Genomic DNA, 17,144 nt, shown 5'->3' with positions numbered 1-17,144 from the left:
AGATGAGTCGGCCGGTTTCCGCCACCAGCCTTCTCCAGCCGCCTTCCCTCCCGGAGATTGACGCCGGCCTCAGCCAACCGGCGGCGCCGCCGCGGCGGGAGGAGCCCGCCCCCTGCCTGGCCGGGCTCTGACGTAGCTGGGCACAAAGTTTGCGGTAATTGTCCTGGGAAATGTGTGAGGTTCCTTCCATTCCCTCCCGCCCTATTGTCAGCGAGCGGCACCCAGCCCCCCTCCCCGGGGCCGGCCTGCCTGCCTGCCTGCCTGCCTGCGTGGGGAGAGCCGGCGGGGGGACCCGGCCGGGGAGAGGGGCTGGAAGGTGGCTCTGTGTTGGTCCGCAGCTGTTCAAACACCAAACAACACCGGGCAGCCCCGCCGCGCGAGCGGGCATGGGACGGTCCCAGGCGGAGGCGGTGGCGCTGAGACCGGGGCAAGGTACAACGGAGCCCGCAGGCTCGCTCTGGTGCAACTTTGGCACGACAGCCGGAGCTGCTGCCTGGGGCAGGAAAAGCCCCGCTTGCCAGCAGTGTCCTCCCCCGGCCCCCCCGCGGTCCCAGTGTCCCTGCGGGCGCACAGGCAGAGTTTCCCCCCAGCTGGGAGATCTGCTCCTGGGGGTCATTTCTCTCTCTCTCTCGATTCTCCTTTGCTTCTTTTCGGACCGATCAATCACCGAATCTCCCTCCCCATCACCCCGCAGCCCCGATCCGTTTAGAGAAGATACTATTTTATTTTCCTCTTGGCCCCTTTATAAAAAGAAAGGGGGTGTGTGTGGGGGGGGGAGCGAAAAAACACCCGGGCGCTTGGGACAGGAAGAGGCTTTCGACACATTCCTATAGTAACAGGGATGGCGTGAAACAGTCCCAGCTGGTTGCTAAGAGGGTTAAACTTGTATCCAACCAGCTCTGGGGAAATCCAGCCCCCTGTCTTGCCACATGGATCGACTCATTGGGTGGGAGCTGCAGAGAGACAAGGGTCTCCAGCAAATCAGCGCCTAATTGATTAAGGCGAGCGGGTTTGAATAGAGCTGGCCATGTGCCAATCGCCTTTCAAAGAGCCCCTCTATGATTAATCGCAATGCATTATTGATAATCATAATTATAGCAGGACACATGCGCGGTGCGGCGTGGCTTGGGGAGGGGGGAGGCTCGATTTCCGTAATTTTGAGAAGATTTTTTTTTAGTAATTTTTTATTCTGCCCCAGCTGATGTTTGAGCCAGCATGTCGCGGAGGAAGCAGGCGAAGCCTCAGCATTTCCAGTCCGACCCCGAGCTGGCCTTATCATCCCAGCGAAATGGTGAGTTCTTCTCATCTCTCCCTCGCACACATTTTAACAGAAACACGCACACGCAAAATAGATCAACTTACCTTCGCGGCAGCTCGGGAACTACGCCGGGGAAGGGGCGAGCGCGCTGGATCCGCCGGAGTTTTGGGGGCTTTTCTCAGTCTGACTCTTTTTGTCCCCCTTGAGGATGGGTTTGTTTTATTTTATTAACCTTTTGTTTCCTGCGTTTGGTGCATTTTTGTCTCTCTCGCCTTCCCTCCCCCCCCCCCCCCTTTTTTTTTTTTGGTGATCTGGCAATTGAGCCCAGGAGAGCCGGATTTCTCCCCCACAGCCCCTCTGGAGCCCACACCCCGGAGGCTGCTTAGGAGAGGGACACAGTCGGATTTTTGATGGGGTGGGGGTGTTTTCTGGGGATGCACAGACCTGACCGCACTTACTTTCTGCCACCACAAAAGAGGGGGAAAAAAGCCCCTTTCGTACTTTCTTCTCTCTGCCCCCCCCTCCCCCATCCCCCTTTTTTCTCCTGGACTCTCGGTGGGGCTGGGAAATCTGTGCTGCCTGGGTATTGGAACCCCCTCTTTTAAAGGGGGAAAAGTTTGCGGGCTGTGGATAAAAGTGTTTCTGCTGCCCTGCCGCGCTTGCTGAGCCTCCCTCCCTCCCTGCTCCTCAGAACTTTCCTCGCTCTTCGCTCCGGCTGCCGGGCACCGGCGGAGCCGGACTCGCAGCAGCCCCAGCGAAGGCGTCTTTGCGGCTCGCCTTTGGCCGTGGGGTGGTTGTTCGTTGTCCTCCTTGCCCGGGGGCTTTTGTTGTTGTTGTTGTTGTTGTGTTTGTTGCGAGGAGGGAGGAACAAACGCTGGCCGTGTAGCCGCCACCTCCAGGATTTGGCGAGCCTGTGATAGATAAATACATGTGTATATATTTGGCTTGTGTTTTAAAGGGGGTGGGGGTGGGGGGGCTCCAGAAGCCCTGCGTTGCTGCAGCGAAAGCCAGTTTTATTGAGGATGGTGGGGACTGTGTGTGTGCGCGCGCTTGTACCTGTGTCTGCTTGCACCTTATACACCGGCCGAGTAGGGGCTGGTGATTGGGGGCCGGAGGGGGGGGGGGGGAGACTGGGGAAAACCGAAGTAAGGAAGTGGGCGCTTTGGAAGCGCCTCTCTGCTAAATGAGGGCCAGGGGTGAAGGTGGCAGAGGCTCTCCTCGTCCTTCCCTGCGCTGTGTCCCAGAGGCAGGCCCGCTCTCCTCCCCTTCCTTTGCACACCTCGGGGGCTGCGTCAGTTTCTCGAGCAGATCGGGAGGAGGAAACCAAAGGAAGGATGAGGAGCGGGGAGCACGGGGAGGGAACGTATCCTGCCCTGCCTTTGGCTGCCTCTGGATCGTCTCCCCGGCTGGGCAGCTCTACTCCGGCCGAGCGGCGGGACTGACGCTGGGGGGGCCGCTTCGTTCGGAGCTGGAGACGGGGAGGGGGCGATAAACAAACAAGGCATGGAGGGAATGGCAAGAAAACTGTCCCCGGGTGCCCCTTCCAGAGGCTGGCGGTAGATGTGGATCCTGCCCTGGCAGGAAGGGGGAGGGGGTGTCTCGCATTTCTGCAGGGCACTTCCTGAGACTCTGGACGGTGTGGCAGTTTTTGGTGGGTAAGAGAGTTCTGCTGAGATCTTAGCCAAGGTCTCGCTTTTTTTTAAAGAGGAAGCTGGGGGGGTCCTGTCTTGGGCAGTTCCCCCTGTCATGGGGGGTGGGTATGTAGTGCTCAGGGCAAATCGGCTGGGGATGAAGAGAGTTGGCCCTGAGTAAATAACTCGTTTTCTTGATCTAAGCTTGATGGCACTCATCAGCCCTGAGGGTCGGAAGCACCTTTGACTTCCCCAGATAACTTTCAGAGCCGGTCGGTGTGTTGGGTTCCTTTCTGTTTGCAGAAACGCTCTTCACTTCTCCCTGCTTTCCAACCCTCCACGTTTCCACGCCGAACGTATTTGCTGGCTGCGGCAGGACTTGGCCAGCAGCTGACGTGCCCGTGTGCGATGTGAGTCATGGAGAGGAGCACTGAGCTGCTCTCCCACAGCCCCCTTAACCCCCTGCATTAGTCATTAAAGCAGCAGCCAGGAAACAACCCTCTTCCCCCCCTCCAGCACCATGCATATCAGGGTCGCCACCGAGGTAGGTTTGGGGACATGGGAGCTGTGCTCTCTGAACTGTCCTCCTAACTCATTTTCCATTTATCAGGCCCCCTTCCTCTTACTCCCCCCAGGTTGCACGGGGGCTGCTAAGGAGTTTGTGAACAAATTTAACATAAGGTACCAAGATCTGCATACCAAATCGGGTCTCCCTTGGAAAACTGGAAGGATGTTAGGGCAGCTTTGTTACCAGTTTTTTAAAAATGTTGAGACGCCTTTCCTTGCATCATCATCGTAATAAATAATTAGCACCCATTTCGTCTAACTGTTTAAAGCTTTCTGTAAAGTATTTTGGTTTCTGGAAGGAAACATTTGATTTTTTTTTAAGGTGAATTTTGATCTGTTTGGGTGCATGCTATTTTGCCACCGTGTTCTAATGCAATCCCCATTTAATTTCACTTTAACACAAATATTTATTTTATCTTTAAATATTTTTCTTCAGCTTTGAAATTTCAAGGATGAGGTGGGGAAAGTTTAGGTTTTATTTAGCCTTTCACCAGCACCTTAAAAAAGCAGAGAGGAAAAACCTAGATGCAAGTTACTTATCTTGCTGGAGAATCAAAGGGATATTTTTCACATCTTCAGTTTGTTTAATTGCATCTCTTGATAAAGTCTTTATTTATTTTTTAACATTTTTTTTGCTGAAGGACACTGATTAAAGCACCTTCAAGTACCTTAATAAAATCAAGTACTCACTCTCTCTCTCTCTCTCCCCCTCTCCCTTTTTTCTTTCCTATTTTTTTTATCTGGTTTGCACATTGTTTTCAGATGCAAGACACTGGGGGTGTGAGAAAGGAATGTTAACTGAGGAGCTTTCTTGCCTGTTGCTAAATGATGTACTTAAAATAGTTGGATTTCGCTTAAAATGATGGCATTTAGATAATCTTTCATTTGTTTTTTGTGGCTAGTAACTTAATTAAGTAAATGATTAAGATTGGTTTTTTGTTTTTTTTAATGTTGGCTCATTCGCTAGGAAAAGCAATAGGTTATTAGAAACCCTGTAGGAGCCTTTTCCCTCCTTTCAGTAGTAATGGTTTTAGGTTATGACTGGTTTACATGCTTGGACAATAAGTTTTGACTAAGTTGCCTGGAGGGTACGTTTTGTAATAGTGTTACAGGATTTAGAATGCTGTTGTAATAGTATAAAACTAACCCTACAGAAGTAAATTAAAGGAACACTTCATACATTTGAGAAGATCTTAAATTTATACTGGATACATTTGAGATAGGTATGAAACATTTTTTTTCATGATATGTCTCAAAATTGCAAAAATAAAACATACAAACATCCCCCAGTCCTCTTTTTTGATGCAGTTAATTCAGGTTTGTTAGCTCAGTTGTAATTTCAGGAATCAGATAAGTTTGGCATCCCTGCTACTTTAACAACAATTGCAATAATGTGAAGTGAAATAATGTTTAAGGGAATAAATGAAAACTGTGTCATGTTTCTGTCAAAAAATGTGTCGTATCTGTTTTGAATTCTAGTTTAGGGAACTCTTTGACATGTATTCACATTTAAGGGTCAATGGAAAATAGCTTGAAAAGAAACTTCATCCATGTCTTACAACAACATACATTTTATTTTTCAGAACACTTTCTTTCAAAGCATAGGGTAAACGCAGTACATTCTTACTGTGAAGATTTAATAGTTTGTGCAGTCACTGAATAAGGAAGCTCGGCTTCATGATATCTTGTGAATGTGCTCACACAATAAGTTTGAACTGGCATAAGCAGGACAGAAATTAGACTAATGGTGAAAGCGACTTTTGACATAAATGATATTCAACAAGTAACTAACTACTGGTGGAAATCGCAGAAGAGGCAGTTGGATTGTTTCCTTTTGTGAATAACTCTGAGATTGTATGATTTTTTTTCTTACATTTTGGGCTGCTTTTCTGTTTGTTTTTGTTTTTTGTTCAAGTTGGTTTTGTGGGGAGGGTTTACTGAGAGGGGGAGGGTTAGTGGTTTTTTCTTTTTCTTTTTCTTTTTTTTTTTTTCTTTTCTTTTTTTTTTTTTTTTTTTAAAGATTGTAGGAGCTTCCTGGCCTACTCATACAACAGAATATTCGTTTGGAGCATAGGTTCAAGGCAAAGGTTTTATCAGAAGAGCAATGCAGCCAGCATTTGCTGCAGATATAATACTTGGTTCTGTTCCATATAGAGGAATAAGTTTCTCTGATGTTAAGAATGAAATTCTATTTACTCATTGAATCAGTAGGATGGTTCCCAGAATAATCTCGGCCCAGGCAGCTGTTAAAAACTATAGTAATTTAGTTTGTTTGTTTATTTAATAACACTTGCAAGACAGAATGCTTGGAAGGAGTACATGTTTAGTCAGGCTTCTTTTAGCTTATTACATAATCAGGCCTTTCTGTGAGAACTATATTTGATCAGTCTTGATTAGAATTACATATACTACTTACATTTTTGCAAGGCAGAGTACTAGATGTAGTGGGCCTTATCTGATATTGCTTACACTGATGTAAGTCAAGAGTAACTTTACAGAAGTCATACAAAGTGTGAAATCAGGCCCATGTTGTCTGGGTTTCCTTTCACACTCATTCCGTTTTTCCCCACCCCTAACAGATTTATTTTGTGTTTATCATGCATCTAATATAACTTTTGGTGATAAGTCACAAATCGGTATCTATGGACTGTGATTTTCATATATTAACTATCATAGAATTTTCTGTATAATTCAGTTTTAACCATATTGGTCCTTTATATGTGGAAACGGTCATTTTTACTGAAGCAATCTTATTAGGGGAAAAATATAGTTAAGCTTATTGAAATTGCTAATAAAAAGCAAAACAGACATTCGCTGGTGAATAATCCTCCAAGAAAGCACTGATTGCTGGGGGGGTTTTCTGACCGTTCAAGGTGCATTACACTTATACCCCTTTAAAATCTTTTTTAACAATTAAAAATTGGAATATATAAGAGAAATGGTTGCTACATGACCATACAGTCAAGTAAGTCTGTATGACTGGTGCTAGGAAAAATTTAAGTGTTAGCTGTTTTAACCTTTGCTAGCCTCCTTCCATCGAAAGGTGACAGAGTTCAGATCACAATATGTACTTCAATATCTTGCCAGTGACCCCCGAATTGAGTCTTACTGGTTGCATAGCAGGAAGTTAGTAGTTTATTTTAGCTTCGCCTTATCAGCTTTGCTTCTTTTGCTAACCCTATTCCCCTGTCCCCTTAGATGCCAGACCCCCAAAGAGGAGATTGACAGGTAGTTCCCATAGCTCCGTTTTACCCTCCAAACAACAGGGATTTAGTTTCTTGTCCTTTTGCCAATGTTTATGTAGCCAAAGTTTAGATATAGCTTTAAGGAGCCTTTCTTTTACGTGTCACTGGAACAGTGAAACTACATTCAACTTTTTGAAGAAACTATTGCGACTGGAACCCCATCTAGTGTTCATTTTGATTCATCATAGGGAAGATATTTTTTTTAATTGTATTCATTAGATGGATTTGTTCCTAGTTTTGAGATAGCTTGCTAATCTTTTTTGGTTTGTTTTTGATTATTAAATTGTAGAATCCTTGTTTAAGTGAATTAAATATGTGAATAAATACTTGAGCAAATTACCAGTTACAATACAGAAAACTTAAGAAATGGAATTGAATATGAACCTCTCCCCATATATAATCAATTGTTTTCTTCAGAATAACATTTTGTGATTTTAATTTCTCACTTAGTATATCAATTAAGTGAGCAGTTAATTAAAATATTTTAATGCACCAGGGACACTTTAAAATATTCATGCAAACTGGGATTAAGAGTTTATTTCTGTGTTGCTTAACTGAGAGGGGATTGGCTAAAAGTTTGTAGACACAGAAGCATGTCATTATTATAATGGGAATTTTGGTGAGAAGTCATTTTGAAAACACACATACAGTTCAAAATCTTCGAAATATTTTTTTTAAATGTAAGTCCTTGTTCAGTGATCTCGCTATGCAAGGCAGATGTTTGTTTTTCATTTTACAAGTTTGTTAAGGATTATGGAATGTTTTGGTTCTCATTCTATAATATGCAACTCAAGTGGTTCAAAATTCCCAAGTTTGAAATGAGTAATGTTTGAGATGAATAATCTAGATTGAACACCAAAAAATTTCATGATCCTTAAGAAACCTGTAAACTGAAAAATCAACATCTGACAAGGGACTTGCAATACAAAGTGTCATTAATGTCTTTTAAAAAGTTGTGGAGTTTTTTATAATGACTGCTTTTTGAATTTTCTATATAGCTGCTCACTGCAGATTTAATTTTACTGTTACTTCTTTACAGGATACATAAAAGCAAGATGGAAGGTTTTTTCACCATGATAGGCACAACAAAGAAACTTTATTTAGTCAGGTCACCAAATGCTATTATTTAGAACAGATCATCCAAGGAAATACATCGAAAGCTAGCAGATGTGATTAGAATACAGTAGATATTAAATATGCAGTAGAAAGCATGCTGTATGTCTTCCTATCAATGTTACAATGTCTACTTTTCAAGATTTATGTCATTTTAAACTTCTATTATTACTTAATAGTGCCTCTTTACATATAGTGGAAGTTCTTATAGACTACAGGTAATTTTAAAATTAAGATCTATTGTAATATAGAGAAGCCCATTTTTTTGCATTTAAGAAAACAAGAAATTAAACCCAGTGAATGCAATTCATGATCAAATATCAGGATGAAAAATGTTACAAAAATCTAAGCCCCAATCTTATTTTTGCTCGATCCATAGATGTAGTTTATTGTTGTCCTGATCATGTAACAGACATCTTAATTTCTGCAGTATTCATATGCCTAACCTATTTTAAAATATAAATATACACACATACCTGATATTTCATGTTTTAATATATATAGTATTGTGCTAGAACTCTTGTGAATTTCTGGTGTGGAAAAGTAGCAGTTAGGTAAATGTACAAAATAACCTTTCGTTGTAAAGCAAGAATATCAGATACTTTGAGAGTGAAAAAGAACTAAAATATTCTTTAATCTCAGTACAGAAGTGCTAAATATTTGAAGCAACTCCATTGTAATGTGTGTAATTGATTGTCAGTTTTCTGATTTCCCTTGCTAGTTATTTAGTTCTGAATCTGCCATTATTTATCTAAGCACAGCTGACCAAGCAAAACTGTGTTTTAAAGTGGCTTTATGTTTTGATAAATGTGATCTGGTTGAAAAGTATTTTCCACTGAATGCAGAGCTTAATAGAACATGCTGACATAATAGTTTTAATGCATTTTGTTGAAAATGTGTGAACAAACAGAATAGCTTTTGTTCCTTCATAATTGGCTGTAAAAGTAGATGGAAACATAACCATTACATATGGAAATGGCAAAGAGAGAGAAATAACATTTCTGTTGAATATATTAGGAATTGCTTTTCCTAGTTTAAAGTAAGCATCTGAAATGGATGCATCATTTGAAATTGGTTGTCAAAATAAAAAGCCTTAAGTGGAATGTTTGTCATATTATTTTTATCCTGAGATAAACAGCACAATGACTAAAGAAAAGTACACAACTTTAATACATTTTGATATTTTGCTTCATTTTTGCACACTAAACAATAAAATATTTCTAAAAGTACATAAAGTGAGTATTGGAATCCAGGACTAGTTAGTGTGAGTTAACCTTAATTTAAAAATTGAATCGTAATTGTTGCTCTCTTCTCAGACCATATAGCTTGTTAATATAGATATGTATATATTAACATTTTCACATCTAGATTTAATGTTTCTTGAGATATGCTTCAGTAAAGATATATGGAACTAACTAGTTAATTAAACAAAATATCAATTGCAACAGATATGCAATTTTTGGGTGTTCATGCTAAACTCTGTCACAGAATATATACTTGGATAAAGAGAGAGGGAACAAAATCTTCAAAAAAAAATAATGCTTCTCTGCATCACATCTCTGTTTGCATTATAAATAATGGCTCTTTAATTTCAAATTCTCATTCGTTAAGAAAAATCATTTTATTTTAAGTTTCTCAACTTTTTACGGGAATCTTTTATTTTAGTTTTCTTTGAGATTTAATTTGGAAGTAATGGAAACCGCCTATTATCTGATTTAGTACTGGAGAGAAACATGCAGGGAGGTAATCCTTGAATTAAACAGTTTTTTTTTCACAGCCTTCCAAGATGACCACACACCATTTGTACAACAGAAGTTGGTGTCCTCATGCTGAGCAAACAATAGGGAGCCATCCTGTCTTTGAATAAGATCAGCTAGTTTAGAGTTGGAGATTTTTTAATGTTTAATTTACAAATGGATCCTAGTGATAAGAAATGTGAGCAACTAGTGGAAACAAACATGAAATGAAAGGATTTTATAAGGAGAGGTTCAGTACAATCTGTTAAACAATTGACAACAGTTAAGAACAAATCGTTTTAAAATGCATTCAGACAAGGAAAATCGCAAAGAATCATCCAACTTAAAATGAAGACTTATTTCTTATTGTATGTGAACATTTCCTTTTAACTGCTCATTTTTCTTGATGTTTATTCAGAAATATAAAATTTATGCTGGTTTTATAGATTTGAGGCCAGATCTTGATCTCAGTTTGGCTGGTGAAAATCCACAATATTTGCTTTGCATTAATGGAGCTACTCCAGACTTGCGCTGGCAAAACTGAGTTCTAAATCTGTCCCAAAAGGAGTTCTTTTGATGAAGAGTAGCAGATTTATCATTCTTTAGTCTTAAAACAAAACCAAGTGTCATAATTGGGTTTAGAAAAAAATACTTTATTCATGAAATATGACTTTCTCCTATATTGAGGATTTTTCCTTTGTATTCAGCTCAAAGTCTCCAGTTGCAGTGGAATTAACTTTTGATGTGAAAACTAATCTTTGCTATAGAATCAAAGATAGCTTGGGTCTTATGTAGAAATTCAAAAGCAAAAATTTTTTTTTTTTAGTTGTCAATCTGTAGCTTAGTGATGTGCACTTTTTTTCTTGTCAACAACTGATTGGGACCTTGAATGACTACAAATTAGTTTAGTGACAGGGGCAACTGTCACAGATATCTTTGAATCAGTTGAAAATGAACAAGGTTGACAGGAACTTGAGAGTCTAATGGGTCCTTCAAATGGTTGATTTGCGCTCAGTGGACAACTAGACAATAAGCAGTATGAAATATTGGAAATCAATATTTTGCTATGAAATTTCATTATGGTCCAATGTCTTCAGTTCATAGTATTTTATATTTTGATGGATTATTTGAAGGAAATGATAATCTAAAACATAGGGATTAATACAACACCCGTGTACAATCTTAAAAATCAACGTTTGTGAATTACAAATATTGATATGTTTTCACATACAATTTTAGTGTGTTTTAGTCTGAGAGTTAAAAACGGTAGATTAAAATAAAAATGTCCTAGAGAAATTTTTGTATTTCTGCTCAATTTTTAATCTCTAATCTTTTGATGTTTTAGGAGACACAGAAAAGGGTCATGCAAATCGAACCACTAAGAACAAGGACGCCCATGTCTGTGGCAGGTGCTGTGCTGAGTTCTTTGAATTATCAGATCTCCTGCAACACAAGAAGAACTGTACTAAAAATCAATTAGTTTTAATTGTGAATGAAAATCCAGCTTCTCCTTCCGAAACCTTCCCTCCTTGTTCCCCTTCTGATAATCCTGATGAACAGATGAATGACACAGTTAATAACACAGATCAAGTAGACTGCAGTGACCTTTCAGAGCATAACAAACTTGACAAGGAAGAATCCATGGATGTGGAGGCTTCCAGCATTAACAATAGCAGTAGCAGTTCCAAGAGCATCAACAATAGTATTACAAGCAGTAACAGCTCCACAATGGGTACCTCAGCTATAACAACCTCTCTACCTCAAATAGGCGATCTGACGGCATTAGGCAACTTTTCAGTGATAAATAGCAATGTCATAATTGAAAACCTTCAAAGTACGAAAGTGGCAGTCGCACAGTTCTCACAGGAAGCGAGAAGTAATGGTGCATCAAATAATAAGCTTGCTGTACCTGCCCTAATGGAGCAACTGTTGGCTTTACAGCAACAGCAGATCCACCAGCTGCAACTGATTGAACAAATTCGTCACCAAATATTATTGTTGGCTTCCCAAAAAACAGACTCGTCAACATCTTCTAGCCCTTCTCAAGGTACTTTACGAACATCTGCCAACCCCTTGTCCACATTAAGTTCCCATTTATCCCAGCAGCTGGCTGCGGCAGCTGGATTAGCACAAAGCCTTGCTAGTCAATCTGCCAGCATCAGTGGTGTGAAACAACTACCCCCTATACAGCTACCTCAGAGCAACCCTGGCAATCCATCCAGTAGTGGCTCTTCTCCAAATGTTAACATATTGGCAGCAGCAGTTACAACACCGTCCTCAGAAAAAGTGGCTTCAAGTGTTGGTGGCTCACAATTCAGCAACCCATCAGGATCAGCATCATCTTCACCAGCTTTTGCAATAAGCAGTTTATTAAGTCCTGCATCTAATCCACTTCTACCTCAACCCTCCCCTAGTAACTCGGTTTTCTCCAACCCCTTGTCCAATCTTGCAACACCTGCAGAGGATTTAAACTCCTTGACTGCCTTGGCACAGCAAAGAAAAAGCAAGCCACCAAATGTAACTGCTTTTGAAGCAAAAAGTACTTCTGATGAGGCGTTCTTTAAACATAAATGCAGGTTCTGTGCAAAAGTCTTCGGGAGTGACAGTGCCTTGCAGATTCACTTACGTTCTCACACTGGCGAGAGGCCCTTCAAATGCAACATATGTGGAAACAGATTCTCCACAAAGGGAAACTTAAAAGTCCACTTTCAACGTCATAAAGAAAAATACCCTCATATTCAAATGAATCCATACCCAGTGCCAGAGCATTTGGACAATATTCCTACAAGCACAGGTATTCCTTATGGAATGTCTATCCCCCCTGAGAAACCTGTAACCAGCTGGCTGGACAGCAAGCCAGTTTTGTCTACTTTGACTACTTCTGTTGGCCTGCCACTCCCACCAACCATTCCAAGCTTGACACCATTTATCAAAACTGAGGAGCCTCAACCTATTCCCATTAGCTATCCTTCGGCTAGCCCTCCATGTTCTGTTAAAAGTGACTCGGGAGTAGGTGATCCTGTTATAAAAAATTCAAATGGACATTCAGATGAGGCAGAAGCTAGTTCTTTACCTACCACAAATGGCAAAATGGAAGAAAACACTCAAACGTCAAACTCCTTCACTAATATTCACAGCTCTGTTAGCTCACCGGCAGCAGACTCCGCCGGCACCAACAGCATGGTGACTTTTACAAATCCACTGATGCCTCTAATGTCAGAGCAATTTAAGGCCAAGTTTCCATTTGGAGGACTACTAGATTCAACACCGGCATCAGAAACATCAAAATTGCAGCAACTGGTAGAAAATATTGACAAAAAGGCAAGCGATCCTAATGAGTGTATTATTTGCCATCGAGTTCTCAGTTGCCAGAGTGCATTAAAAATGCATTATCGCACACATACTGGCGAAAGACCATTTAAATGTAAAATTTGTGGTCGTGCTTTCACTACTAAAGGAAATTTAAAGACTCATTACAGTGTTCATCGTGCCATGCCTCCGCTGAGAGTACAACATTCATGCCCGATCTGCCAGAAAAAGTTCACCAATGCTGTCGTGCTGCAGCAGCATATCCGAATGCATATGGGAGGACAGATTCCCAATACGCCTGTCACAGAAAACTATCCAGAGTCAATGGAATCTGACACCGGATCTTTTGATGAGAAGAATTTTGATGATCTAGACAACTTTTCAGATGAGAACATGGAAGATTGTCCTGACAGCAGTGTGCCAGATACACCTAAATCTGTTGATGCGTCACAAGACAGCTTATCTTCTTCCCCTCTGCCACTGGAAATTTCAAGTATTGCTGCTTTAGAAAATCAAATGAAGATGATCAATGCAGGACTTGCTGAACAACTTCAAGCCAGTTTAAAATCAGTTGAAAATGGGTCAGTGGAAGGGGATGTTATGACAAATGATTCCTCATCTATTGGTGGTGATATGGAAAGTCAAAGTGCTGGAAGTCCTGCTATCTCAGAGTCTACCTCTTCTATGCAGGCCTTGTCCCCATCCAACAGCACTAATGATTACCACAAATCACCAAGTATTGAAGAGAAACAACTAAGAGCTTTACCAAGTGAATTTGCCAATGGTTTGTCTCCAACCCCTGCTAATGGTGGTGCTTTGGACTTGACATCTAGTAACACAGATAAAATAATTAAAGAAGAATCTTTGGGTATGCTCTTTCCTTTCAGAGATAGAGGTAAATTTAAAAACACTGCATGTGACATTTGTGGCAAAACATTTGCTTGTCAGAGTGCCTTGGACATTCATTACAGAAGTCATACCAAAGAGAGACCATTTATTTGCACAGTTTGCAATCGTGGCTTTTCCACAAAGGGTAATTTGAAGCAGCATATGTTGACACATCAAATGCGAGATCTGCCATCACAGCTTTTTGAGCCCAATTCCAATACTGGCCCTAATCAGAACTCTTCAGTTATACCTGCTAATTCGTTGTCATCGCTCATAAAGACTGAGGTTAATGGCTTTCTGCACGGCTCTCCTCAGGATAGCAAAGAAACACCTCCTGGGCTTGTTCCTCTGGGACCTTTGCCATCTTCTGCCACATCACCAGTTCTGCTTCCAACTCTACCCCGAAGAACTCCCAAACAGCATTACTGCAACACATGTGGGAAAACATTTTCATCCTCCAGTGCTTTGCAGATTCATGAAAGGACACACACTGGCGAAAAGCCTTTTGCCTGCACTATATGTGGAAGAGCTTTCACAACAAAAGGCAATCTTAAGGTACTTTCCCTCTCGCTGCTCTTACACTGTTGGTTTGGGATTTTTTTTTTTTTTTTTTTTTTTTTACATTTACATCTGCATTGTTGTAAATAATACTACTTTTAGATATCTGGGGTATGAAAAATGGTTTTATTTGGTTAGCTTTGGCATCAGTAGATTGTCTCATGCTGAGTGCCTGGCACTTTGAACAAGATTGTTCAAATCAGCAGGCTATTTCTGGTTTGATAAAATGTACCAAACTCAATGTGTAGCCTATGAAATAGGATAGTCAAATGTTGCTAGAGGGTGTTTATTTAAAGATATGCATGAAGTGTACTACATGAATTGCTTAATAAGTAAAGTATCTTAAATATACTATTGTTCATATCTATCATGCACAATGATTTTTTTAACTAACATAATTATTGAACTAATAGGCATTATTTTAATTGATTATATAACTAACATTTCCTACTGAGGTGTTGAGAAAGCAAATATACTTAAGTTCTAGAACACTAGTTGAGCACGTTACTGTGTATGTGTTTCTGTTGACAGAGTATTTCTCTGGAGATTTCTGCCAGTAATGTGAGATGAATAATTACTTTCAGGCCCTCCTGTCTATACACAAGGCTCTCCAATGAGCAATCAGTAAAGGATACTTTCTTCCTGTCTGAAAAGGACATTTATAGGATAAAGTGTGTCAAATACAATACTTACCATTGCAATGAAAGTGGACATAGCTACTTTTAGGACTAAAATTGCTATCTGCAATTGACCGAATAACGTAAGAGTAGTATAAACTAATACATGTAATAAATAAGAGTAATAAGCAATGTATTGTTCAGCAGGAAAAAGCTGGGCATTCTGCATAATATTGGTAGCTAGGTCCAGATAAATCTTATTTGTTGTTACTGATCTGAACTGGAATATTACATCCTTTAGTGGCGTTCTTTACTTAATAAGAATAGACACATGGACTGCTTTCTTCCTTTTGTGTTAAGGCATGCTTGATCAAAGTCACAATGAATTCCACTGCTAACCACCTTCATTCCCCTCCTTCCCCCCACTTCTTCCAGGTTCACATGGGCACTCATATGTGGAACAGCACTCCTGCGAGACGAGGCAGACGACTTTCAGTGGATGGTCCCATGACATTTCTAGGAGGCAATCCTTTAAAATTCCCAGAAATGTTTCAGAAAGATTTGGCTGCAAGGTCAGGAAATGGAGACCCTTCCAGCTTCTGGAATCAGTATGCAGCTGCACTCTCCAATGGCTTGGCTATGAAGACCAATGAGATCTCAGTCATTCAAAATGGGGGCATCCCTCCAATTCCTGGAAGCCTGGGCAATGGTGGCAGTTCACCTATTAGTGGGTTGACAGGAAGCCTGGAGAAGCTCCAGAATTCTGAACCTAATGCACCTCTAGCTGGTCTGGAGAAAATGGCAAGCAATGAAAATGGAACAAACTTCCGTTTTACACGTTTTGTGGAAGATAACAAAGAAATTGTAACAAATTAGAATAAACCTTATAAATAACATTCCTGCAAATAGTGCAACCTAGGGTTGCTTTTTACAAGTCTACAGACTACAACATTATAAAGACATGCTTTTGTACCATGTTCTACTTCTAGAGTTCTAAGAGAGCTTATTTATTAGTGATATAACCTTGCTTTGCAAACAAATGCAAGCATTAACTTTGGTCTCCTGTATTTTGAACTAAATACTAATCGACTAGAGTGCTGTAAACTTGCTGTAACATTTATGGCAGTTGCAAGTCTGTTCTGCTAGGTGATCTTTTTCTGGCATTAACTTATTTTCTATATCCAGTTTAACTGAACTCTGGTATTGATGCAACGCCTCAGTGATGCATTAGATCTCTAATAAAAGTCTGTATATAAATGTATACTTTGATCTCGCTGGAAATTTTATCAGCAACACATTGTTTAATTTTCCAAACAGAATTAAGAAAAGGACTGAAAGCTGAGAATATAGATTGAACAGTGTGGTCCTTTACAAGCTCAGTTTTTGATTTTTATTATAAAATTAAAACTGCTTTAATTTTTGTAGATTTAACATTTTTTGTTTTGAACTGTTATTTGTATTGTGCTTTTTACTTGAGTCGTCTTAAATGTTCATAAGTTTCTGTACAGTAATAAGCACGCAGATTATTAGAGAAGATACAAAAGTGTTGTTTTGGTAGTTGAAACTGAGACGTAACATTTTGCCTTGTAGGTATATTCATTATAGAAAATGTGCTGGACTTTCACAATGCTGCTAAGTATAGCATCTTGAACAACCTTCCATGGACAAATGTAGATGCTCATGTATATACGATAAGAAATATCCCTTTCATTAAAATGTACATATGTTCCTTACAAGACCAAGCCCTACTGCTTGACCAAGAGAACAAGGATAGTGTTTGTTTATTTTGTATTAGGTATGGGGGAAGAAAGGGGAGAAGAAACACAACTTTGGACTGTTACATGCACTTTCTTGGAAAGTTGAAAGGAAAAGAGGTCCAGTTTCTTTAACATTTAATACTAACAGAGATACTGTAATTTTACTTGAGTAATCAAATACATTTTTGCAACAGATAAAAATGTTGTCGCTGTGTTTTTAAAGTGTACTTGTATTTAGTGAAGTCTCTGAATGTATTATTTAACCATATTCCTGGGTAATAGAGGACTATCCCTGTGTGTGTGTGGGGGGGTGGGTATTCATATGTATATTGCATATTAATGGTTAATATATTTTTGTATAGCCACGAAGAGTAGGAACCTTGTCCTTTTAACTATTCAGTGATATCACTCCTCCCAATCACCAAATTATAGATATTTTGGCATTCTTCATCTCTTTATTAAAAA

The 17,144-nt window shown here is 40.3% G+C and overlaps 1 protein-coding gene across 4 annotated transcripts; it reads left to right on the top strand.

Moving 5' to 3' along the window:
• Positions 1-200: 200 nt before the first annotated feature.
• Positions 201-16,353, top strand: SALL1 (spalt like transcription factor 1). 4 transcript variants are annotated; one of them, XM_067550902.1, is made up of 4 exons: positions 201-432; positions 1,199-1,291; positions 10,896-14,302; positions 15,358-16,353. In XM_067550902.1, the coding sequence occupies exons 2-4, from the start codon at positions 1,216-1,218 to the stop codon at positions 15,796-15,798; spliced, it is 3,924 nt and encodes a 1,307-aa protein (XP_067407003.1). In that variant the 5' UTR covers positions 201-432; positions 1,199-1,215; the 3' UTR covers positions 15,799-16,353. The 4 variants fall into 4 exon arrangements, with proteins under 4 accessions (XP_067407003.1, XP_067406994.1, XP_067407013.1 ...); XM_067550893.1 differs by lacking the exon at positions 201-432 and having other exon boundaries at positions 1,006-1,291; XM_067550912.1 differs by lacking the exons at positions 201-432; positions 1,199-1,291 and adding an exon at positions 2,515-3,299.
• Positions 16,354-17,144: the final 791 nt, after the last annotated feature.

Source organism: Emydura macquarii, unplaced genomic scaffold, assembly GCF_026122565.2.
Source record: "Emydura macquarii macquarii isolate MOO-44397 ecotype Brisbane River unplaced genomic scaffold, CSIRO-AGI_Emac_v2 contig_295, whole genome shotgun sequence".
Lineage (NCBI taxonomy): Eukaryota > Metazoa > Chordata > Testudines > Chelidae > Emydura > Emydura macquarii.
This window is presented reverse-complemented; position numbering and strand designations above follow the sequence as displayed.

Coding starts and splice junctions, on each gene's coding strand:
- SALL1 (XM_067550902.1), top strand. CDS start 1,216: ATGTCGCGGAGGAAGCAGGCGAAGCCTCAGCATTTCCAGTCCGACCCC. Junction 1,292..10,895: donor CTTATCATCCCAGCGAAATG/GTGAGTTCTTCT, acceptor TTGATGTTTTAG/GAGACACAGAAAAGGGTCAT. Junction 14,303..15,357: donor CAACAAAAGGCAATCTTAAG/GTACTTTCCCTC, acceptor CACTTCTTCCAG/GTTCACATGGGCACTCATAT.